Here is a 25,268-nt window from a genome sequence, read left to right on the forward strand (position 1 = left end):
CGTTAGATGGAAGCAGGCAGTAGTCACGCCAATTCTGAAGAAGGCGACCCTTAACCCCCTTAAACCTGAAAGCTACCGCCCTATCTCCCTTCTCCCTTGGGCCACGAAAATAGCGGAGGCCCATGTGAATGCCACTCTTACAGACTATCTTGGTAGGCTTAACATTCTCGACCCTACACAGAACGGGTTCCGTGCGGGTCACAGCACGGAGACGGCCCTTCTCTCGATGGTCGAGCATCTGCGTTCCGTGCTGGATTCCGGTCGGACGGCGGCACTTCTGTTATTAGATCTTAGTGCCGCGTTCGACACGGTCTCGCACGGGATTCTGATTCGGCGTCTTGAGGAGGTGGGCGTTTCTGGCTCCGCCTTGCACTGGTTTTGTTCCTTCCTTACGGATAGGTCATTCCAGGTGGCGATCCCGCCCGGAAGTCGTCATCCTACCCGCTAGACCAGGGAGTCCCACAGGGGTCTTCACTGAGTCCCACTCTTTTCAATCTGTATGTGAGACCGTTGGCTGCGGTCGTCAAGCGGTGGGGCCTGACCATGGTCTCTTACGCAGATGACACGCAGCTGGCGGTCACACTGAATGGGGACCCAGACCTGGAGGCTCCCAGGTTCTGTGATGGTCTGCGGGAAGTGGCTAACTGGATGAATTCCAACTGTCTCCAGTTAAACACCAAGAAGACGGAGATTATGGTGGTTGGTAAACAGGTGGCTTTGTGGGATGACAAATGGTGGCCTTCGGAGTTGGGTGTGACTCCCCTCCCAGCGGCAGAGATAAAAAACTTGGGGGTGTGGTTTGATCCTTCTCTGAGTTTCATCTGTCATACCAAGAAGGTGGCGGCTTCTTGTTATGGCATCATCAGAGGACTTCGACCCATCCTCAAGTTCTTTGATGCACCCACAAGACAGCTGGTGGTCCAAGCATCAGTGCTGTCCAGGCTGGACTATGCCAGCTCCCTACTGGCGGGGATAAACCAGTCAGAATTTCTGCGGCTCCAGCGGGTTCAAAGCGCTGCGGCCCGATTGGTGACAGGTCTGCCTAGGCGATGCTCGGTGTCCAATACTCTGCGCTCTCTCCACTGGCACCCTGTGAAGCAGAGGATTAGATTTAAGGTTCTCTGCTTTGCATTTAAAATCCTAAAGGGTACTCCCCCACAAATCTTGGAGAAATTGCTGATCCCCTATGTCCCCTCTCGCACTCTTAGATCGCTAGGCCAGAACTTAGCAGTGGTCCCGCGTTTTAAGTTGAGCAGAATTGGTGGCCGCTCCTTTCGAGTCCTGGCAGCGAGTTGGTGGAATTCTCTTCCTCCACAAATTCGGGCCATCGATGAGCTCCTTCAGTTTAGACGGGCTATCAAGACCTTTTTATTTGTTTAGCTCATCTGTTGTGTCTCGTCTCCTTTTGTCCGCTTTTAGTGCTGTGTTGTGTTCACCTTCTCAAAGCACCAGGACGCCCCTTTGCTGGGGCAGCAGTGCGCGGTATAAATAAAAATAACATAACATAACATAACTTAATTCTGGGTCGAATCCCTCAGGCTTAGGGGCGCATATGTTTCCTCGAAATGAGTTCCATTTCCCCCACACCCATTTTCGGGGACACCCTCTATGAATAAATACTGCTTTTTCTGCTACCATTGCCCTGTCTAGATCACGAAAACACTGCTGGTGTAGGGGGACAGTTGGTGCTCCCCAATGTTGAGCGATGTTTCGTTTAGCCATTGATGATCCGTAGAGTCGCCCTGTCCTGTGCTGCGGGATTCAGGTCGGTTGGCTCCCATACATTGAGAAGGCACCTCCTCGGTTCTGGAGGGACTTCGAAGCCGCACACCCGAGTGATTGTGGCCATGACAGCCCCCCAGTTTTGTGTGATTTTGGGACAGTCCCACAGTGTGTGGTAAAAAGTGCCTACTAGCCCACATCCCCGCAGACATAGTGGTGTTTCAGTCCGTCCTATTTTATGAAGTGTTGTTCTGGTGTAGTATGTTCTGTGCAGTATTTTCAGTGCAGTATTTTCAGTTGCACCAGTTGGACTCTGGAGTGGATTGCCACTTCACGCGGGGATGCTAGTGCCTCCTGCCAGTCTTGGTCATCCATTTCCCCGAGCTCAGCCTGCCACCTTTCCCTGAGTTTGTGTGTTGGTTCCTTCTGATTATCAGTTTGCGGTATGTAAGAGAGATTGCTTTTTTGGTTAGGTAATCTTTCAGTAAACGGTCTTCGAGCGGTGAGGACTCGGGAGGGGGGGGGGGGGTAGTTCCCTGAGGTATGGCTCCTGTAAGTGTGTGTTTGATTTGTAGGTATCGGTATTGCTCCGTCTCGGCCATCTGGTATGTCGCTTGTAACTGAGCAAATGTAACCATTTCCCCCTTTTTACACATGTCCCCCACTCTAGATATATCTATAAGATCCCATCGAGTGAATCCTTTACTGTTGCGAAGTGTACACAATCTTGGGGTGTCCCAAAGTGGTGTGTGTTGTGTAAGCACTCCCTCCCAGCCAAGCGCTCAAAGTGCTGTGAACCAGATGTGCACTGTGTATACCTTGGGGCCGATCAGTGCATTATATATATTTTCAATTGTGTATTGGTCCTGTCATGTATTCTGATCGTATTACCTTGGCGCTGGTCTCATACCAAGTAGAATGCTTGGGTAACAATTAATGTCAGTGGGGGTTGTCTCAAAAAACATGACTTGTGCGTCACACCCGTTCATGGCAACTAAAACAATACATAGGGTATATTCACCTGAAAATTCTGTTCATTTATTCCCACCTTACAGTTCTCTCTCTTTCCCAATTAGGTATTGGTGGTATAGCCCCAAAAAATCCCAGGGTGACTCTGTGGCGGTAGCAGCTCATTATATGTGTAAGATTGAGTACTGCAGTAGAGCATGGACGCCTTCCAATCATCCATTAGCGGCGTTGGCCCTTTAGCCCAGCACATGGCCACTCTGCATTTAGCAAGTAGCAGGCCCATTGCTAACAACTTCCTAATGCTTTTGTCTACTTTTGCATCATAACCAAGCAGGGCGAGTAGCTAACTTTGTTCCCGAACATATCCTGTGATCTCACTTAAGGCAGAGAAGACCTTCCTCCAAAATGTCTGGATATCAGGGCAATACCATGCTACCTGCAGGAATCCTGCTTCCTATTGTGTACAGTGATCACATCTAGCAGTCTCGTAGCCCATATCGAAACAGTCTGTCAGGGGTATAATATACCCTATTAATACATTTAAAATGTATTAGACGCTGGTGTCTGCCGTTCAGGGATATATGCTTTGTGACCTCACAACAATACTTCCAGCACTTATCAATAATCCAATCCAAATCTCTCTGCAAGGCATGACGGACTTTCAGGAGTTGCATTTTCCTGGGTGCTTGTGCAAGGGGATAGAGTATAGTTATTAACTTCGCAGGGGAATCCGCATGCATAATGTGTGTTTGGGCGTAGGCATCTCTACTGGCTCTTGCATGTCCTCTCACAGTAATCCTCGCCATGTATGCCTAACTTTGAGATAATTGGTCAAGGGGCGAGAGTGCCAGTGTTCCCAATTACTTAAAACCCCATCTTGGAAAAAATCGTCTATTTTTAGTATGCCCAGCGATTTCAGTGTTCGGAGCACATCTTTTTGCCTCCCTGTTGGGAACTAAGTGTAACATTCTAAGGGCCTCAGTGGTGAGTACATGAAGGTACCACATTCAGTATCAAAAGCGTTCTATCAGAGGAGCAGGCCTCAAGAGGTTTCCCCGGCTTCAGAAGCATGACTATCAGGGCCTTTCTCATGGATGGGGGCATTACCTCTGTCTTAACCATGTCTTCATATAGGGATACCAGGTGAGGCACAAGTTGGTCCTGAAAAGTTTTATAGAAGGTGGCTGTGAGGCCATCTATTTCCAGAGCACTATTGACGCGCATAGTTTTAAGTGCTGCTGTAACTTCACTTGAGGTGAGAGTGGCCATAAGGTATTCTCAATGTGCGTTAGTGAGCTATGTCATTTGAATATGTTCCAGATAATCTTGGATAGCATCATCATTTAGGGGTATCTGTGTTTTGTATAATTCAGACTAGTATCTGCCGAACCTTTCGGCTATGTCAGAGGGATCGTGTAAGGAAAGGACCTCCTCGTCTTGTATTTCTATTATCATGTCGACTTCCCTTTTGGGATGCAGTAGCACCGCTAACGTTGCCCCTGGGTGCGCTCCTTCCTTGCTGTTGCATATTCACTGAGATGTTTCACTTCGCTATCTGCGGTGTTATGATAGTCGTCAAGTGCCACCTTTTTATTCCCTGTTCTCTGGTATGTCTGCCCTAGTGCTGAAATCTCCTTTTCAAGCTTCGGCAATCTATCCCTCAATGCCTGGAACACCCCCGCATGCTTGGACATAACCATACCTATGATGTAGACCTTAAAGGCCTCCCATATGGGGCGAAGCTATCTAACAAGCCTATATTCTTTTTATCTATATCTGTAGAGAGGGATATAGAGATCTAGAGGGGTATAGAGATCTATAGGGGTATAGAGATCTAGAGGGGTATAGAGATCTAGAGGGGTATAGAGATGGCGATGGAGAGAAATAGATGGATATAAAGAGAGAAGGAGAGAGATAGATGGATATGTAGAGATATAGAGAGAGATAGATGGAGACATATATGGAGATATATTTATGTAGGTCTATACAGAGATCTATTTATGTAGATATATGTATGTGTGTGTGTGTATGTATGTATATGTGTATGTATGTATGTATATATATATATATATATTACCTACTGGCGGTCGCCAGTAGGTAGTTATAGTTAGGACCCTGTTTCCATAGGAAAACCGCAACATTCTATTTGGAATAACTTTGGCGCCGGTCGACGAATCCTCGCGAAATTTTCAAAACTAATGGGGCGCTACGCTCCGCTCCTACCCTGAAAGTCTCGGGGGGATTCGTCAAGCGGGGGCTGAGATAAAAGGGGGGTCCCAAAACGCTTTTTTCCCATGCATTTTTCCATAGGACCTTTAGACACAGCTACAGCCCGAACGGCTGAACAGAGTTCCTTGAAATTTGGCAGAGAGGTAGTCTACAGGTCAAGGAAGTGCCTTTTGTAGGTTTGGTGTAAATCTGTTAAGTAGATTCTGAGAAAATAGCCTTTAAATCAATATATATATCTGAGCCAGCTTACGGTGCGCTTACGGTGCGCTTACCGTACGCGCACGCCGCCGTGCGCGAGCGCGATTCTGATTGGCTGTTAGATCTTAGTAAACATTCGAATCGGTCGAAACCAGCAAGCGGCGGCCACCATTTTCTCTCTCGCAGTCTGAGAGGGGGTTAAAAAACAAAGGCCAAAAACATGTAAAGGGGCTGTTTAGACAGCTCCTAAGCACCTAGCCATGTTGAGGTAGTCCTCAAAGATCCCCCAAGGCCAAAAATGGAATTTTAATTTTTTCGATAATTTCGCCGATTATGCTTACCGTACGCGTACGGTACAAATTAATCAAAAAACAAAAAAAAATCCATACTTTCCCCACCCCATGTGCAAATGGTGCCCAAAGGGCACCATTTGTGCATGGGATATTATTGATGTGAAAAAATAAAATATTACCTTTCACAACGAAGCGCATCATGTCCTCCATGTGCGCACGGTGCGCATCGTGCGTACATGGCCCATCTAGCGTAACGTGGGCACGCGGTGCGCATAGCGCACCGCGTGCCCACCGTGCGTGCACGGCACTAACTGCGTAAAGTGGGCGCGCGGTGCGCGAAGCGCACCGTGCGCGCACGGAACGAACTGCGTTAAGTGGGCGCGCACGCCACGAATGGCGTAAAGTAACTTAGCATTTAAAAAACCGTACAAATTCACTGAAAAAAACATAGGTTTCACACACGTTATAGTTAGGAATTAGCATTTAAAAAAACTTGCAAATTCAGTGGAAACACCATAGGTTTCACACATGTTATAGTTAGCTGGAAATTTTACTGATAAAAAACCAATGAAATTCCCCCGTTATAGTTAGTGCAGGCAACTATAACTCACGCGACCGCAATCTTCTGCTGATGCTAATACTGTATTTAGACACTTATTTGCCCATGTCTTCTTCCATTAAATTTTAGCTATACATATATTACAAATATTTTTTTTTCATAAAGACATATGTCATCAGCAGAGGATTGCGGTCGCGTGAGTTATAGTTGGCTGCACTAACTATAACGGGGGAATTTCATTGGTTTTTTATCAGTAAAATTTCCAGCTAACTATAACATGTGTGAAACCTATGGTTTTTTCACTGAATATATATATATATATAATCTACTGGCGGTCGCCAGTAGATAGTTATAGTTAGGACCGAGTTCCCATAGGAAATCTGAAAATTCTATTTTGAATAACTTTGGCGCCGGTTGACTTATCTTCGTGAAATTTTCAAAACTAATGGGGCTCTCCGCTCAGCTCCTACCCTGAAAGTCTCGGGGTGATCCGTCAAGCGGGGGCTGAGAAAAAAGGGGGGTCCCAAAACGCGTTTTCTCCATGCATTTTCCCATAGGACCTTTAGTCGAAGGTACAGCCCGAACGGCTGAACAGAATTACATGAAATTTGGCGAAGAGGTAGTTCTCAGGTCAGGCATGTGCCTTTTGCATATATGGTGTCAATCTGTTCAGTAGTTCCTGAGAAAATTGCAGTTAAAAGTACATAAATATCTAAATGAGCGCACCGTGAGCGCATGGTGCGCGCACCAAATGTCCGCGAGAGTAATTCTGATTGGTGGCTAGATGTCAGTCAACATTCCAATCGGTCGAAATCAGGAAGTGTCGGACGCCATTTTGTGTGTGACAGTGAAAAAGAAAGGTGGAGAACGTGAAAAGGGGGCAGGGTAGAGAGTTCCTGACCCCCTAGCCTTTGTCAGGGGGTCCCTGAAGGACCCCGATGGGTGAAAAAAACATTTTATTATTTTTCAAAAAATCGCGGGGTGCGCGCACGGAGCGCGCACCGTGAAAAACCCTTAAAAAAAACCAAACATTTTAAACTGTTTATAAGTTTATAGAAGATATTAACTATGCTGTTCAACTTTATCCAAATTCAAAATAAAAGAGCTGAGCCATTCCATATTAAAGGATACAGTCAATCTATAACTATATACATAGGTAGTTTATTGTAAAATAAATATATAAAAAATTATAATGATACATACATAAATTAGCATTTAAAAAACCTTACAAATTCACTAAAAAAACCATAGGTTTCACACACGTTATAGTTAGGCATTAGCATTTAAAAAACCTTGCAAATTCACTGAAAAAACCATAGGTTTCACACATGTTATAGTTAGCTGGACATTTCACTCGTAAAAAACCATTGAAATTCCCCCATTATAGTTAGTTCAGCTAACTATAACTCGCGCGACCGCAATCCACTGCTGATGACGTCACATATTACATCACTCATGACATGGTCAGTGACATCACTCATGACATCACTGATGACATCTCAAATGACATCACTGATGACATCATCCAATGAATATGTGTCTTTCTGAAAAAAATATATTTTTTATATATGTATATCGAAAGGTTAATGGAAGAATAAATGGGTAAATAAGTGTCTAAATGGATGGGTTTTTTTTGCAAAATTAATTGTATAACTGACTTATTAACAGTATCTTAGTGAATACAGTGATGTAATATGTGACGTCATCAGCAGTGGATTGCGGTCGCGCAAGTTATAGTTAGCTGAACTAACTATAACAGGGGAATTTCAATGTTTTTTTACGAGTGAAATGTCCAGCTAACTATAACATGTGTGAAACCTATGGTTTTTTCAGTGAATTTGCAAGGTTTTTTAAATTCTAATTCCTAACTATAACGTGTGTAAAACCTATGTTTTTTTTAGTGAATATATATGTTACAGGCACATTCTAGTTGGGTTCAGATCTCACTCGTACAAAACCATAGAAATTCAGCAGTTATAGTTACCTTAGCTAACTATAACTTAAGCGCCCACAATGCACTGCTTATGATGTCACATATTACATCACTCACGACTTGGTCAGTGACATCACTGATGACCTCTCCGATGACATTACTGATGACATCTCCGATGACATTTTCCATTAATTGTGAGTGTTATCTAAAGGTTTGAGTGTTAAACGTATATACTAAGGTACAAGAAAAGGTAATATAGAATGATTTGTGTACTACTGAGTGATAGTATTTCTACTAAATGTAATGTGAGTGACTGTATCTGTGTGTGAGTGGGTGCCTGAGTGCCTCTGTGTCTGAGTGGTTGTGTTAGAAGCTGGATGGATGTGTGTTGGCTGTCTTGGAGAGTGAGTGGGTGTGTGTGTGAGTGGATACATGGGTGACTGAGTGACTGTGTGAGTGGTCGTATAGTTGAAGGAATGGTTGTGAAAGTGAATATATGTGTGAGTGAGTAGTTTTAAGTGTGTGTATAGATAAGTGAATGGGTCTCAGTGGCTCTATTGAGAACAACAGTGTGTGTGAGTGGCTGTAATGGTGAGTGGATGTGTGAGTGGTTGTATGCATATGTGAATGAGTATATAAGTGGTTCTGTGGGTATCCGTGGGGGTATGAGTGGTTGTATGGGTAAGTGACTTGGTGTGTGAGTGGTTTTTGAGTAAATACATGGATGTGTGAGTGGCTGTAAGGATGAGTGATTGAGTGTGTGAGCAGTTGAATGAGTGTTTAAGTGATAGTGCAAGTTTTGTTAGTGGTTGAACGAGAGACTGCATGAGTGTGTGTGATTCTGTGGATGATGTCACCAGTGATGTCATTTGAGAGGTCATCAGTGATGTCCCTGACCATGTCATGAGTGAGGTACTATGTGAGGTCATAAGCAGTGCATAGTGGGGGTGCACTTATATTTAGCTCAGGTAACTATAACTGCTGAATTTAACTGGTTTTGTATGAGTGATATGTAAGCCTAACTAACGTCAGTGAATTTGTAAGGTTTTTTTAATTCTATTTCCCAACTATAACATCCCTGTAACATTTTGTTTTTTCACTTGAATTTCAGTTTTTTAACGTTTTTATAACCATAATGTCACTGTATCCTTTTTTTTATTTTTTTATTTCTTAAGTTTTTTTTTTTACATCTTATTACCTAACCTGTAACCTTTGACAGTGTGTGAGTGAGTGCATGAGTGTCTCAGTAGGTCTGTGAGTGGGTGTTGGTGTCTGAGTGGGTATGTCAGCGAGTGGGTGTGTCTGTGACTGTCTGAGTAGGTGTGTGAGTGGGAGCCTCGCTGGGTGTGTGAGTGGGAGCCTCGCTGGGTGTGTGAGTGGGAGCCTCGCTGGGTGTGTGAGTGGGAGCCTCGCTGGGTGTGTGAGTGGGTGCCTCGCTGGGTGTGTGAGTGGGTGGCTCGCTGGGTGTGTGAGTGGTACATGAGTATTTGAGTGGGTGCGTGAGTATCTGAGTGGGTTTGCGAGTGCCTTAAATGTGTGTGAGTCAGCCTGTTAGTGAGTGTATGGGTCTGTGAGTGGGTCTATGAGTGAGTAAGAGTCTCAGTGGGTCTGTGAGTGAGTGCATGAGTCTCAGTAGGTCTGTTGGCTGTGTGAGTCTCAGTAAGTCTGTAAGTGGGTACACAAGTGTCAGTGGAGGTCTGCATGAATCTGGGTGTATGAGTTTCTCAGGGGGTCCGTGAGTGGGTGGGTGAGTGAGAGTGGGTCTGTGAAGTGTGTGTGTGTGTCTGAGTGCTCTCTGTTTTGCCCTCTTCTCTTTCCTTTCTTGCTAGTTTTTCAGCCCTCTGTTTTGCCCTCTTCTGCTCTGTTTTGCGTACCCTGCTTGTTTTTCTCCTCTCTATTTGCACACTCTTTTGTGATGGGGAGGGGGGCCGTGAGGTCGTTTTCCCAGGGCCCATTTCGGCATAAGGGACCCAATCCCCCGGGGCCAGGCCAAAACATATCGGGGGAGGTGGACCGTGCGAACCCCCCTACATGTGTTGATTATGGCGCCGGGGACCCCATCCCCGGGGCAGGAGAGCCACTCATCCCCCGGCCACATTTCAATAAGGGAAGGGGTCCGAGTGGCCCTCCCTCGGCCAATTTCGGCCCCGGGACCCAAATCTCCTTGGGCCTGGCTTTGTGTCCCTGGATGCCCTGGTCCCACCCAGGCCACCCAGTGTGCAGGATGGGGACGGGGGGGGGGCGCGCCTCAGCGCCCCCAAACTCCAAGCCGGCGCCCTGCCTCCTGAGGGAGCGGACACTGCTCTTGCACACAGGGAGGAGCAGGAAATGCAGCTCCCTGCTTGTGAGAACAATATTTCATCTCTTTCCCTGCTCGTATGTCTGTTGGCAGGGAAAGAGATCATACCCAACAGCATTCACCCAAGTATATAGTTTACTCTGTGATGCCAGAGATCAGGGTAGGTCATTTGCATTTTGCGCACTTCACAACTGTTGTTTAACACCAGTGAGTGTCTTCTCTGCCACTTATTTTTAGGGTATAGCACTTCCCCCTAATATGGTTGTTTACCCTGAAGTTATACTATATACTTGTGTGAATGCTATTGGCTACAATTTGAATATCATGCACTCTTTGGCAACCCAATCACGAATAGATTAGGATCATGGTCCTGATGAATTGCCAAGATCAGTTTTGACAATAAATAGGCAAGAAACATGTCAACCCTTTTAGATAATACCTTTTGAGATTGTTTGGGCCATTGCATCCATTTTTAGCCATTCATTATTCTTTAACGATAACAAGGGTGCCCACATATTTAAAAAAAAACTAGGGCATCCCTTAATTATTTTTAACATCACTCTACACCAGTCTACTCACATTATCACACTTAACATTGTACCTCACTCTTCACATCGGCAAAAAACAAAAGAACTCCAGGTAAGAGCCACCTCGTGGGCCCAGTTGGGCACAACGAGGAGCAGCCCGATGATGAAGCATGACACCCATTTGGGTGTGTGAGGGCTCTTGCTCCTGAGGAATCAGATCCCCTGATCTGGTGCTTCAGGCTATTCCCGACCTCTTCCTTTCCTCTCCATTTAGAAACTGCATACCCCTTTGACTTACATAGCCTGATTGTGGGCATGTATTCTGGACCTTTATTTACCCCTTGTCCCACCCTTGTGTACTCTCATTGCTGAACTTGCGCGTGTATGTGTGTTACTGGAATGGTCTGGTGCGACCCGTATCATCGTGCATCAGACATTGTGCCTCATTTCCAGGGAGGTACAGAATTTGCAGCTCCGCATTGTGTGGTGTGTTTGACTGGAACTGTCTGGTGCGACTCGTATCATCATGCACTGGACATTGTGCCTAGGTGCTACTCTGCTTGACTTGTGCCAGAGGGTGTGCTTCTTCTGAGAGCCCCCCCTGCATTGATTGTGCCTTTGGGGCCCTCCGTGCGGTGGGCAAACTGCCCTCTCCTCACCTGGGCCCCCGGCTACATAGTGTTGCCAGGTAGTATTGCCCGGAATGGGCCTGGGTGGTGAGAGAGGTTGATTGGGCTGAAAGAATGCCTCCAAGAGTGTTTGGAAGCGGGCCAAGAGACTGCATAACCCACCCCCACCAATGCCTCGCAAAACTGGGTTGGGGTCGAAAGGCATATGGTGGCAACCTTTTGAATGACAGACTATTGCCCTCAACCGGCTTCTGCTCCGCATTCTGTGGGAGAACTTCCCGAGTGGTGGCTAACTCCCATTTGATGACTGCTTCCTAATTAGCTCTGCTATCTACCCCTCTTTCTTCCTGAGGACCCGTACCAAGTGTGACTTCAGCTACGAGCAGTCTAGTATCCAGTGGGAGGGCTGTGTATCTCCAAACCGTGGGTGTAGTGTAGTTGAGGTGAGCTTGGGCCATGAAGTCTGCAGTGTGCGATCTATTGACCTGCCGGATAACCATGTCACTGTGTTTACGGTGCTGTGTGCAAGTGCGTTCAATATAAACCTGCCTGATATCCGTGGGTTGGGGGGGGGGGGGTGCGCGCCTTCCTTCCTTTACTACGCGTATCAGCAGTGTTACTTTACCTGTTTATTTCTTGCCAACAGTTTACTACATTCGACAGTGGCTTTACCTGTGCAGCTTTGCCCCTCTTTGCTGCGTAAGTGTTGTAATTTTTTTAATGTACATAATTATGATATTGTGATCTGGGGTGTACCCTAAAACTTTGTATTGGATTCAAATGATTGGCAGGATGGGTCTGGGTTTTGCACCGCTTAAGGGTGCTGGAGGGTATAGTAGGATCTTCCCCAGGTGTGCATACTACAGATGTAATTTTAACACGATAGGGCCTAGTACTCCTAGTAATATTTCCAAGTGTGTTTATGGCCAGGGATACATTATGTTCATGTTGTGTTAATTAATGTGTGGCATATAAACTTTATTTATATACACCTTGTGTGAAGTCTCTTTTGTGGCACTCTGTGTATTTATTTTGTGGGAGTTGTGTGCCAATGCTTTATACATTGCCTCTGTGATGAGCCTGACTGCTCAGTGCCAAGCTACCTAAGAGTGAGCGCAGGTTTTACAGTGAGTGTAATCACTCGCCCCTGACTGGAGTGGTAGTTTCTATCTGGCTAGGGCATCGCCTCAGTCACCCAGAAAGAGCCAGTTCCAACATTGAGTAGTTGTGCTATTGTCTGGGTCGTTGTCTACGGGTTGTTTCAACAATCTTTACATCCTAAAATCAGGAGAGTATTAATGTTTGTACCAGGGTAGGGAATTTGCTATATCACTTCTCCATAATTCATTGACAGCTTTTTGCTAAATTTCCAAGTTAGGCTTTGTCCAGATTCACACCCAGAATAAAACTGGTTTAAGAGCTAAGAGTGATTTGATTGACTTAATGTCCAGTTTGAGCCAGAGATCATCCACTGGGGTCCCAAGCCCCAGAGAAGATGGCATAAGAATCTGTTTTCCACCTAACCTGGTTCCTTTGGGCTCTTGTGGCCCCAAACCTTAGCGCCAAACCTGCTAGCTGCCAAAGCTTTTATTTGATAGGCGCGGATTGCTGGAGCAACTAGTCTCATTCCACACCTGAGGAAAAATCTTTGTACTGCATTACTGTAGTAGAGCAGGATACCTTCTCTTTTGGATGCCTGCTCTGACCAGGATAACTTATCATTAACTCTGATCCTCAGGTGGTCAAAGAAATGGATTCTGGTCGGGCAGCTGCTATGTATGTTGAATGTACTTCTCAGGTGGTTCCTGCAATTTGCTATCATGAATTTAGTTTTCATTGTATTTAACACAAGGTTTTTCTAGGTGCAGTAGGTCTCGGAACAGGCCAATAATTTATGCATTGCCAATTTGGTGCAGAAGAGGACTGAATCATCTACGTAAAGTAATATTGGTATTTTATCGCTCCTGATTTGTAAGCTTTGGAGCACTCTGACCACATCATTTATGAGAAGATTAAATAGTAAGGGTGCCAAGACTCAGCATTGTCTTAACCCGCTTTCTTTTGCAAAGTCATCCATCAGTTCTCCTTTTATGCCGTACCTGACTGAGGCTGTGTTTTGTTGCAGCTTCTGTACAGCCTTCACAAGGTTGCACAGGAGATTTATATTATGGAGAGACTGCCATAAGATAGCTTTATCGACTGAGTCAAATGCTGTTTACATCTGTGAACGTCATATAGAGTGTTGTATTTTTTATGACGATTTGTTCAAGTCATATATTGTATAATCTCATTGCTTGGTCGGTTGTACTGTGAGCTTACCTGAAGCCGGTATGGAGCAATGAAATCAGGTTATTATCCTCAACCTAGATTTCCATCTTGGAGAGGAGTGCCTTTCTGTAAATCTTCCCAGCACTGTCAAGTAGGGACATTGGACAGTAATTAGCTGGATCATTCCATGGCCCCTTTAATGGAGGGGCACTATGACTGCTGTTGACTAGGAAGCTGGGACCTTTTCTGTTATCCAAAATACATTTAATACTGCCTTTAATACAGTAGCCCATAGAGCTACATCACTGTGAAAGGTTTCACTTGCCACACTGTTGGGGCATGGGGCCTTATTTGGCTGTTGGGAAAGAATGGCCACCCGAATATCTTGTTCTGTGAACTTACTTGCCCATTTCTTGCTGTTGGAGGCAACTGCAGGCGTAAGCCGTCTTTCTCTAAGAATGAACTTTCCTTACTTTGACCCAGGTCAAAACTAGAAAGAGCAGCAGTATTCACAAATGATGTTGAAGTTTTGTATATCACCCCAAAATGATTGACCCATTCGGCTGAGGTGATATAATGACTGGGTCCAATATTATTAGAATACATTTACAAACCCAGTTGACTATGTTCCAGAAACCTGTATTATCCTCTTCTCAAAGTATGTTTTTGAGGTCTGCCCATGCTGGTTGATGGATGTGGGATTTCTTATGTTTGATAAGTCTCTTGTATTCTTGTTGCATAGATTTCAGGACTTCTCCCCCCCCCCCCCCCCCCCCCCCCCCCCCCCCTCTTCCTAAGAGTGCCTATGACTTACGGCTTTTGATAGGTCCTGCTTGATTTTTGCACATTTATCATCAAACCAATTTACATTTGTTAGCAATTGGGGGACCCTGGCACTATTTTTAGGCCCTGCTACACCATCTCCAACAAATTGTGTTACTTTAATAAGGAGTATAATTTCTCCACAGTGATCAAACTGGGATTTCCTGACCCAGCCATGATATCCTTGTAGGCTTGGTTCCAGTGAGGGCAGTAGCCCCACTTGTTTATTTTTTTAATACTTTTGGTATGCCATGCGCTGTTTTTCCCACCAGATTTTACTATCCAATTCCTCGACACTTCTCTGGTCAGAAAGAGCCCAGCAGAAGTGAAAGAGAAAGGATACATAAGAGTAACAAGTAATAGAGCATGATTGATCTCGAGTCTCCTATTTATTGTCATGTCGGTAATTTGGCTCAATGACTCCTGGTTGGTTAGTACATCGTCTAATAGGGTCCCTCAATTGCCCGACCGTAAAGTACTTTGGGCGAGGTGGGGTCTGAAAAAGTGCGGCCAATAATTGTGAAGAGATTGTTTTGGAGCAAGAAAGTATTGAACTCCCTTACCCTCCTAGGAGGTCCTAGTGTCTGGACCCAACGCAAGAAAAGGAACCTCTAGGCTTGCAGCTTCGCTTGATCGAACATGGATATATCTGGTTTGGTGTGTAAATCACCACATATTGAAACAGAATGAGAGCGGTGTGTCTTCTTGGTATTAATTGACTAGAAGCTGTTCCCTTTGCTAGAATTTGTAAGATAGGAACTTAAGAGTTTTAACGCTGCTGGGTAATGATTCAAGTTCCTTGGAAGGATATAAACATTGAATAAATCCAGAAACTAGAGATAGTAACTGATTTCCAGATGTTGCAGATGCATTCCGTTCCTTGATAATCTTTCTGCACGCACCGAGGGCGGTGCGACCATTGCCACCGGGCACTGACTTTGGGTGGGGGCGCGGTGTTTGCAAGTATATTAGGTTCTAAAAGCAAATGCTGCTGCGTTCCCAGCCTCCAGCAATTTTCAGGCAACCATGACAATGTCAACATAACTTCAGGCGATCGATGTTCTTCCTGAATCGAGATTGGAGTTGTCTAGTGGAAATTTTGACTCATTGTAAGGTAGCGCAGAGGGTTAATATGCCTGTTGCAAAGAAAGTGTACCATGCACGTCACAAAGTGCATATAATATAAAAAGGTCAGTGGTTAGTGCTTTTGTCAGAGGGATCATTTTGTTACTTGCAGTCTAAATATTAAAATGATAATATAGATCAGTAAACTACTGTCATCAAAGAGCTTCATGCGAGCGGCAAGGTACAGATTAGAGCGTTCAGATTTGTTTTCCCCTGTTTTTCATTATCCTAATGTTGCAAAAAAGGTTAATTTGGGTAGAAATTAATTGTTGTTATTAAAGAGAACTCCCCAACCATGGTGTTACGTTTTAAATTCTGAGTTTGTGCTTCACCAGACCGAGCACACACAGGGGGATATGTACAAGAAAATGTCGGAGCGTGGTGCAATGCCCAATTTGGCACGCCGCGCTCCGACATTTTCAAAAGGCAGGGATGCGCCGTATTCACAAACATGCGGCGCACCCTTGAGCTTCCCCTAGCTCTAGTGCTAAACAAAGCTGCCTAGCACCAGCACAGGTACCCTTGTGCCATGTTGCATGGGTGCCTGCACTGCAGGGGCGATTGTTTATGTCCAGGAAGGGACACCTTCATGCACATAAACAATCTTTAAAGGCGATTTGCTGTTTCTATGTGTGCTGCATTTGCAGCACACATAGAAAGAGAAAAATACGAGAAGAAATTAACAATGTATCCTCGTATCACTATCCTAAGACCAGGTTTTGCCTTGCCTTCGTTTTTGGCGCTGCCCCTGCTGCAACGTGGAATTTCAAATCTTCCCTTCGTCACAGACCAAATATCACACAGACACCTTCAATCAATACATTCATTGGTGGGGCCCATAACACCAACACTCACATTTCATTGGTCTGCTCTTACGAGAGGGATAAGTATTCCAAACACTGAAGTGAAAAGAATACCTTATAACCTAAAATAAATGTATTTACATAAACATACACTAAATATCGTTAATCCAGCACATCTTAAACCTGAACCTCGAGATATTCCTTCCACTTTACCGATGGATCAAATTAGCTGAGTTGGAAATAGTGATTTGAATCCTCCTTCATTTATATTCACATCTTATTCTATTTCTTCTCAACAAATGACCCAACACATTTGCTTGTTGATCAATTATATTGTTTATCTAATTAAAGCAAATTTTAATAAACGTTAGTCAAATCACAGAACACCATATTTACCTAATCTGGCTATTAGTCGTCCTCTAAGTCAACCAAGTCGTCATGCAACACGCTACAGTCCCAAAGATCGGGTCTGGACCATAATCGTGCATGCATCAATCAATGGTCATCAATCGAAGTATCCTCAGTCCATCAGGTAAATGGGCAGCAATTTAGTCTGTCAAAGATTCAGGGAAACAGCTGTCCTGCAGTGTCACCGTCCTCTCCGTCAGCATAACGTCAGGAAACAGGACAAGATATGAGACCCTCACTCACTTAGTCTACCGACTTTTATAATGAAATTAATGACAAAATGTAACAAAAGTCAGTTTTAGGCATTTGTGATTGGATGGGTAAGATCGTCCGTTTCGGTTTCCCATGGTCCATGATGTCACACTGTCAGACATGATCCATCCGGTTTGTCAGTACTTGTCCATTGTTAAAGTTCTTGGCCGTAGTCCAGTCACGACCTTGTCTGAGTACATGCCGTGCGGGTCATCTTGAGGCCAATTGTTCAGGAGCCTGGAGCATGCGCACTTGGTCTGAAACCTTGTGGAATGTTAGCTGTCTCGTCGTGTCTGTAGGGCGGCCATTTTGACATAGGCCCAATCGGTCAACTTAAGCGAAACAAACACAAAAAGTAATTAAAACATGGAAATTACAAATAAAATGTTTAACCCTCACTAATTCCCCTATGTGTGTGTAATTATCTAGCATACTGGCAACATTTAAAGCGTTTATATTCAACCAGTGATGTCATCTGGTGCAACTTACAATTCGTCACAAAAGCAACATATATCATGTAATATTCTATTTTCCTAATATTAGTATGCATACGTATATTAGTTTACAAGTTATTTTAGCCATGCAAATACAATTCCCACGTGTAATTGATACATTAATAAAGTTGATTAGGTACCACTCAAACACATTAATATTATTACAATTAATAGATTATTCTAATTAGTATGAACATGCAGAAATGGGGGAGGTATATAACATTTTGTACTACCTGCTCCATCACCCCATCCTTGTAAATATGGGGCAGTGTCAAAAAGTAATAGGTTTTGCGGTGGAACACCCACTGCAACACTCATTGCCTGCCTCTTTGCAGCAGTGGACTGCTGCAGGAAGGGGCATATTTACAAGGTGGTGTTAAGCCACATTATGTGGCTTAACGCCACCTTGTAAATATAGGGTATGGAGGAACGCCACCGAGACGTCATGAATGTATCATAGCATGTAGAGGTATTGAACACACTATAAATTTTTGTATTGAATAGTAACTCTGTGTACAGATGACAGTTGACAACTTGTGTCTAGTATGTTCCACAAAGATTTTTGGTTCTTCAGAAAAAGTTTCCAACAGGGTAAATATTTAACGTAGTAGAAACTACGTATTGTAAGCATTCTTGAGTTATTAGTCTCAACATGACAGTTTCTACATAACATAGAAGCCTGTGTGACCCAGGTACTAACCTATGAAAAAGCACTGGTTTTGCTTCAAAAGATGCTGTATCTGTAAAGTTTTCACCAAAGTATGAAGGTTGCAGGTAATATAATCTTTAGCACCTTCATACCTTGGGTATTTTAAGAGAATAGTGTTTTTTTTGGCAAGTGTTGCATAGAGTGTGCACTGTTTTTAGTAGATATTTTTTAATACTCTGATTTATTTCTCATGAGAGTTTCACTGTCTACAAACAGGGTCGTACAGAGTAAACTCTCTCCATATAGTGAACACTGTTTACAGTACCCACTTTTCTATTCATATCAACTTCATTTCTCAATGTAGGTTTGGTGACTGTGCGGTGTTTGATACACATAAAGGCTGACCGTAGTATATTCATTTTGGAACAGACATTTAGTATTTTGAGTAACTTTGCTTTGTCTGAACAGTTGTATACATATTGAAAACTGTGTGCAAAGAGGGCTTCTTATATATTTGTGGTTGATTGTTAATGTGAAGTAGGTTACCCTTTTAAGTATAAGGTCCTGTGAGACAAAACGCATGCTTGCTACACCTAAGGGATAAGCATCTGTGATTGCTTTAATGATGCTTCATATTATTCTGAGCTATATTGTACTTACTTTCAGGCCTTTAATGCCATACTAGTTGCTAGAGTAATGTGTACAAAAAAAGCTTGGTTGATATCATCAGTGACGTCATCAGTGATAACAATGATGACATAAATTATGTCATAGAAAATGTCATGGGTGATGCATTATGTGAGGTCATAAGCAGTGCACGGCAGGGATGCAAGATATAGTTTACTCTGCTAATTATAACTGGTGAATTTCTGTTTTTTTTTTTTATTTCAAAACATTGTTGTCCCTGACATATTCACCTAACTATAATGTTACTTTAACATTTGCTTTTTTCAGTGAATTTCTAGTTGTTTTTTTTTAACGTAAAATAATATTTTATTACTAACTGTAAAGCCAAGCCTGCGGCCTGGCCCTGAGGCAAACCTGCCACAGCCATGTGGAACCCCTCCTTGAGCCTTTTCAGGTCTCGGGGAGGCCACACCCCCAGGGGCAATCCCTATAAAAACAATCATTTACATTGCAATCGGTCTCGCCTTTGGGACCCTATATGTATTTAGCTATGCAGCACATTAGCCTGGGTGCTGGAACATCTACTGTTCTTTTACATGGAGGGAAAGTAAGCACCAAACTGCATGGCACGCCAGGTATGGGAACACATAGAGAGAAATATTGCCTTTCAGCAGGAAATGGTATAGTCGAAAGCTCTGTTTTTAATATAAAAGCAGGGCCTTCGGTGGTCATATCACTGAAAATACAAGATTTGAAAAAAATGTTATTGTCTACGGGTGCTTGTGGTAGACAATTTCTATGGACTGGAATCTAGAGAATGCTAAAGTGTTTCTGGTATTTTACTGAACTCTGCTGGTCGTTTTCTATCAGGAAAGTTAAATAGAGGCAGTTGCCAGATAAATTAAAAAAGAAAGTCCCTCAGCAGAAAGCAATTCTGGTATTTTACTGACCTCTGCTGGTCGTTTTCTATCGAGACAGTTAAATAGAGGCAGTTGAACAGAAAAAAAAGTCCCTAAACGGAACCAGACTAGTCCTAGGGCTGATCTCCAGAGCCCACAAAGTACATACACATATAAGTATATACTAAAGTATATACAAGAGTTCTCGAATACTCGACCTAAAAAGGGAGGAAGCAGGGTAGCCCCCTCCCCTAGCATAATTAATGCCCTTTAAAAGGGAAGTGGGGCAGTGTGGTCTCCTTCCCTAAAACATATTAGGACTTGGGGACCCTAACCCCTAGGCCATATTTATTTTAAAAGGGGAGAGGAGCTGTGCGGTTTCACTCCCCGAGTCTTCTCAGGCCCCGGGGACCCCATCTCCTGGGGCCCAATGCAGTTAAAAAGGGGTGGGAAGCAGCATGACTATCCTTCCTGAGCCTTATTACACCCAGGGGACCCCTTCCCCCAGGGCCTCCATTTTAAATGGAAAGATGCCCACCTGAGGGAACCCACCAATCACACGTGGCCACTGGAGTATCACAAGGGCCCCCACAGACCCAACCGACTCCCTGCATGGTACGGGAGCTGCCATTGCTCCTGTCCAGAGGGAGCAGCTGTTTATGCTGCTCCCTCCGGACGGGAGCAATATATTCTGTTTCAGTGCGGGCAGGGAAACTGGTCTCAAGTCAGTTCCCAGCTAGCTGGGAGCATTTTTTAAGGTTCTCACCTGTTGGGAGCAAAATTTGTGTTTGCGCTTGTTCGACACAAAATTTTAAAATGCTCCTGCCGGACTGGAGCAAACACATTTCCCTGCCTGCAGGCGGAGGAAAACTACTGTTTCCCTGGGCTGGGCTCCCCTATAAACAGCATGTAAGCCTGCCCTGGTGGATGGGATCTCTGGGGCCATTAAAGACTCAAGAAGTTTATTTTTTTTATATAAATAAGCATTTCTGGGTTGGGGCAGAGGAACACTTGCTGTCATTGCTAGGTCACTACGTGCTTAAACCTCAGCCCAGCTGCTTGCAATCCCTCTGCGGGGAGCGATGTTGAACCTGTGCCCAAGATAGGGACCTACACACTTTTCTTTCTGGTAATTGGGTTTGGCTCATCCAATAGGGGATTATTGGCAGAATGCACACACACCCTAGACACTTGGGTTAGGGAACGCATAGCAGGAGTATGCTATTTATATGTTTTATATGCTTGCATATATACATTGTTTTAGCAAGGTGGTGGAACTTTTTACCTGTCCTTATACTGCAAATTACTTTTATCTGCTACTGTTTATTGATCATCACAGCACATATATTCTATACCAGAATCACAATGGTTCAATAAATATTGAAAGTGCCCCTCTGTGTATTCTTTGTATATTTCTCAGAGCGAGCACGAGTGACTGAGCGAAAGGGTTCTAGATCTGTAACCACGATACCTGGGGGCAGACAGGGTTGTGATGTTCTGTGTTTTCCAAAGCCATTTGCTACCTGTCTAGGTTTAGGGGTGCTTATGGTGGCACTGTGAGCTAGCTGGTCTATAGGCCAGCATAGTCTGATGGGGTGCTGGGAATCAGTCTGGCGCCATCCCAACGTTTATGTTGCCCAATAAATGTGCAATACCTACTGGAAAGTACTACACTACATCAGTTTATATACATATGTACATAAGCATTAAGAAAAACATTAATGGCTAGCTGATGTAGTTGTGATAAAGACCAACAATTTACTCTTCTATCCGGAATTACCTGAGTGTATAGCGTTTTGTTTTGGGCAAACTTAATCAATGTAAACATGATTCGGGTGCATTTCGGTATGAAATTACAAATTTGACTAGTTTCACTTGAAATGATATGCTTAGATAATATGGTTTTACACAGACTGATTTTAAAAAGAAAGAAAGGAAAGTGGATTTGCACAGCAAAAGCCAAATAGCTTCAAAAGAAAGAAAAACAAGCACATCAGATCGTGACAGGAAGTATAGTATTAAGGAAAACGATTTCTATCTTTGGGGGGGTGGGGAGGGACTAAAGGAATTGATATGCCAAAAAATACATTTTGTGTTCTGAAAAAAAAAAACGGTGATCGGGCATCCGGGTGATATGGCAAACTTTTAGGATGTATAGTGCAATTTTAAGACCAGAAAATTCAATACATGTCCGCGTCTATATTGGGGATGCTGACTGTTTTGCAACACCTGATCACGTGTAACCTTCCCTTTACAGGAAGCGGTAGTGATGCTGCGTCCTTGTTAACAACAGCCAAGAGACAAGGTGACAGTTACGTCCTCAATGGCTCTAAGGTAACACTCTGTGACTTTGCATTTGTATGTGGGACTGTTTCACCAACTCAGTAATATGAGGGGCCAGCCTCACTTACCCCTTATAGTTATTAACTTTGCATGGTAATTTAACAGCTAAATATTTTTATTGTAGCTTCCATCTGCCTTCAAAGGGTGATCTCCAATGAAGTACCAATGAAGCCCTTCACCATCTTACGAGCAGAGACCACAACTTTTAAATATTATTTTTATTACAGTGTGTTTGTCTGCAGTTTTGTAACTCCACAGTTGTTGTTGGTATTTTGCCGCAGAATTTGAAAAAAGATTTTTCATTGAGCAACTTAACTCATCTTCTCTTGAGCGTTGATTTTTTGAGGGCTTACGTGCCACAGTTAGAAAGCTCTAAAATCGCTTGCAGTTTCAAGAGAGCGCTAACCTTGTGACTACCATTTTAGATTTGGAATAACCCTTTTAAAAAAGGATAACAAGCTGGTGCTGCTATCTAATCACTGTTGAACTCCTTTTATTACCATGCTTTTGTTATTATCTGGTTCCAGCACACCCCATGATTTTGCGTATATACGTACTTTAACATAGACAAAACCAGAAAAAGTATTCTCTTAACGAATGGTGACTTCTAATGAATGTTGCCCCCCCCTCCCATTTGAGTGAGGTCCTCGTACACATGTAAGCTCCACCCCTTTAAATGTGCGTCAACAACGGGCTCATGAGTTTGTGGGCCTAGTGGTAGCAATGCATGTTTTCGCCACTGGCTGGATTGTTGCCCAAATGGAAGAAGAAAAGGGACTAAGGCTAACAGAATCACATTAAAGTGATTTTTCCTGATTTTGTTGTCCTGCTCTCCTTTGTTCTCAACTATTACGACAAAGGTCTTCAAAGTTAAAAACCATGGGAGAGAAGTAGGGCTAAAGCTGCACTTTTTCTTGCAGTTGTGGTCAGAAAATAATCTTTGTAGAAAGAATGCAGATAAACCCACAAGGCTGCACTATAATTTGAGGGGACCGCATCCCATCTGCCGGCCACTGATGGTTCTTTGGTCAAGTGGAGTGAACATGAAGCCTCTGAGGAGCCTGAACTCCTCTGACATAGCAATTATCTGTCCACATGGCAATAGTGACTTTTGCAGCTTGGTTTCCTGAAGTATGACCACCATGCATGACAAAAAATTAGAAACTGCCTGCGTAATGAGAACATATTGTCCTTTTATTATTCATACTTTCACTCACCAGATCATGCTATTGCAAGTCAAGTGTGCCAAAACATATAAAACCTACTTTTACTCCTCTTCGGATATTAGAATGAATTGTTGGTTTCAAATCCAGCTCTGAGTTTAATCTGAATTGATTTGGCAATCCTCTTTCATGATATTAGTGAATTTCCTTTGAGAACCACTGATGTAGTTTGTATTGATTTTTATTGTCCTATTGTCATGATATAGTAGGTAGCCTAATCCTTTGAAAGGCTAACTTACTCTCTTATTGAATTGCAGCTATGGAAACTCGAGTTTACAAAGAGCCTACTATATTAAAATCCATTTGATAACTGCGCTCATCATGCCTTCTTTTTCTTACTTAGTAGAACTGTTCACTACAGCTAGGGAACCGGGGTGTAATTCCACATCTTCCAGAACCTCCATTTGACATACGCAAAGAGGATTTACTGTTCAGTTTATTTGCACTTTTTTGATGTTGATTGAACCCAGTTTTACCACCCAGCCCTACAGGAATGAACTTTGTGTGCTGGGGTGTATACATCCTTATGATGTGAGATTGCTCTTACTTGGGCACAATACCAAGGAAGTTAGCACCTTTGTGTTTGCATGTGTATGTTTATTATTGATGAATATTTGTGCTTCTGTAGTTAAGGTTGAAATTGACATCTATTAAAAATAACTTTTTTGCACCTTTAATAACTTCGAAAGCAGATTACGCCAGGTTGTACCTTGGGTGAAATGGCTTTCATAATGTAATAATTGAGTGTGCCAAATTTGGTGAAGATTGGTTGAAGGAATAATAAGTGTTAAGGTAAAACTAACGCCCAAAGCGAAGAACTAAATGCTCCTCTCCAGTCGGAAGAAATCCGCGATAGCATTTTTTCATTGTCGAATGGGAAATCACCAGGACCTGACGATCTCCCTACTGAGTTTTACAAAGCATTTGTTTATATTCTAGTACCACAATTATTGAAAGTGTACAAAACTGCGCTAGATGAATCTACCCTTACAAGTACACAAAATAAGGCCCTGCTGGTTTCCCCTCCTTAAACCTGATAAAAACCCTGACCTGTTGGGCTCCTATCGCCCACTGGCACTCCTCAATACTGATTACAAAGTCTTTGCATCACTATTGGCTAAGCGTCTTTCACCCTTGGTGAAGACATTGGTACACCCCGACCAAAATGGTTTTGTCCCAGCCAGGTGCGCTTCTCTCAATATTCGCAGATTTTTCAGAATACAGCAATATGCAATGCATACTTGGCCTAGATCGGGTTGCTTGGTTCTTGACCTGGAGAAGGCCTTTGACTCTCTGGAGTGGCCTTACCTGGCAGCAGTCTTGGACGGATTTGAACTGGGGGAGCACTTTTTAAATATGGTTCGCCTACTGTATTAGCGCCCCACTGTTCGAGTCCGCACGGGTGGCTTGATCTCGGATCCAATCAAGGTGAGACGTGGGACACGTCAGGGCTGTCCCTTGTCCCCGCTGTTGTTCTCTCTTGCAATGGAGCCCCTGGCGGTGATGCTCCGGGGAGACAGGGAGGAGTGGGGCACACGGCTGGGAGACAGGATGCACGCCGTTTCCTTGTACGCGGATGATTTATTATTGTATCTTCGGGATGTCACCGCGATTCCGGCATCCATTGCAGATATACTCAGAACCTTTGAGACGCGGTCTGGACTCCGGGTTAACTGGGCCAAATCGGGGATTTATCCCTTCAGCACTGCTAGAGTCCTCAATGGCTCACTTCTCACATGGTACCCCACCACCTTTAGATATCTCGGGATTTTTATATATCGGATACCTGATGATATATTAGAAGGTAATCTGATGAGAGCAATTTCAGCACTCCGAGCGAAAATGCGATTCTGGAAGACACTTCCTCTAAACTTTCTGGGCCGTGTTGCTTTGTTAAAAATGATTGTGTTACCAAAGCTGCTGTATTATTTTTCTAACCTCCCGCTCTATATTCCGCCCAAACTCTTTCGAGAGCTAGAGTGCTTATCCCGGGACTT

The 25,268-nt window shown here is 43.7% G+C and overlaps 1 protein-coding gene across 2 annotated transcripts in view; it reads left to right on the plus strand.

The window, feature by feature from the left end:
* ACAD8 (acyl-CoA dehydrogenase family member 8) overlaps positions 1 to 25,268 on the plus strand; it is a 262,307-nt gene that overhangs the window by 124,649 nt on the left and 112,390 nt on the right. For both annotated transcript variants that reach the window (XM_085647236.1, XM_085647237.1), the window contains exon 5: positions 21,963 to 22,039. In XM_085647236.1, the coding sequence (XP_085503362.1) occupies positions 21,963 to 22,039 (77 nt within the window). The remainder of the gene's footprint in view (positions 1 to 21,962; positions 22,040 to 25,268) is intronic.

This window comes from Triturus cristatus, chromosome 3_2 (assembly GCF_964204655.1).
Source record: "Triturus cristatus chromosome 3_2, aTriCri1.1, whole genome shotgun sequence".
Taxonomy (NCBI): Eukaryota; Metazoa; Chordata; class Amphibia; order Caudata; family Salamandridae; genus Triturus; species Triturus cristatus.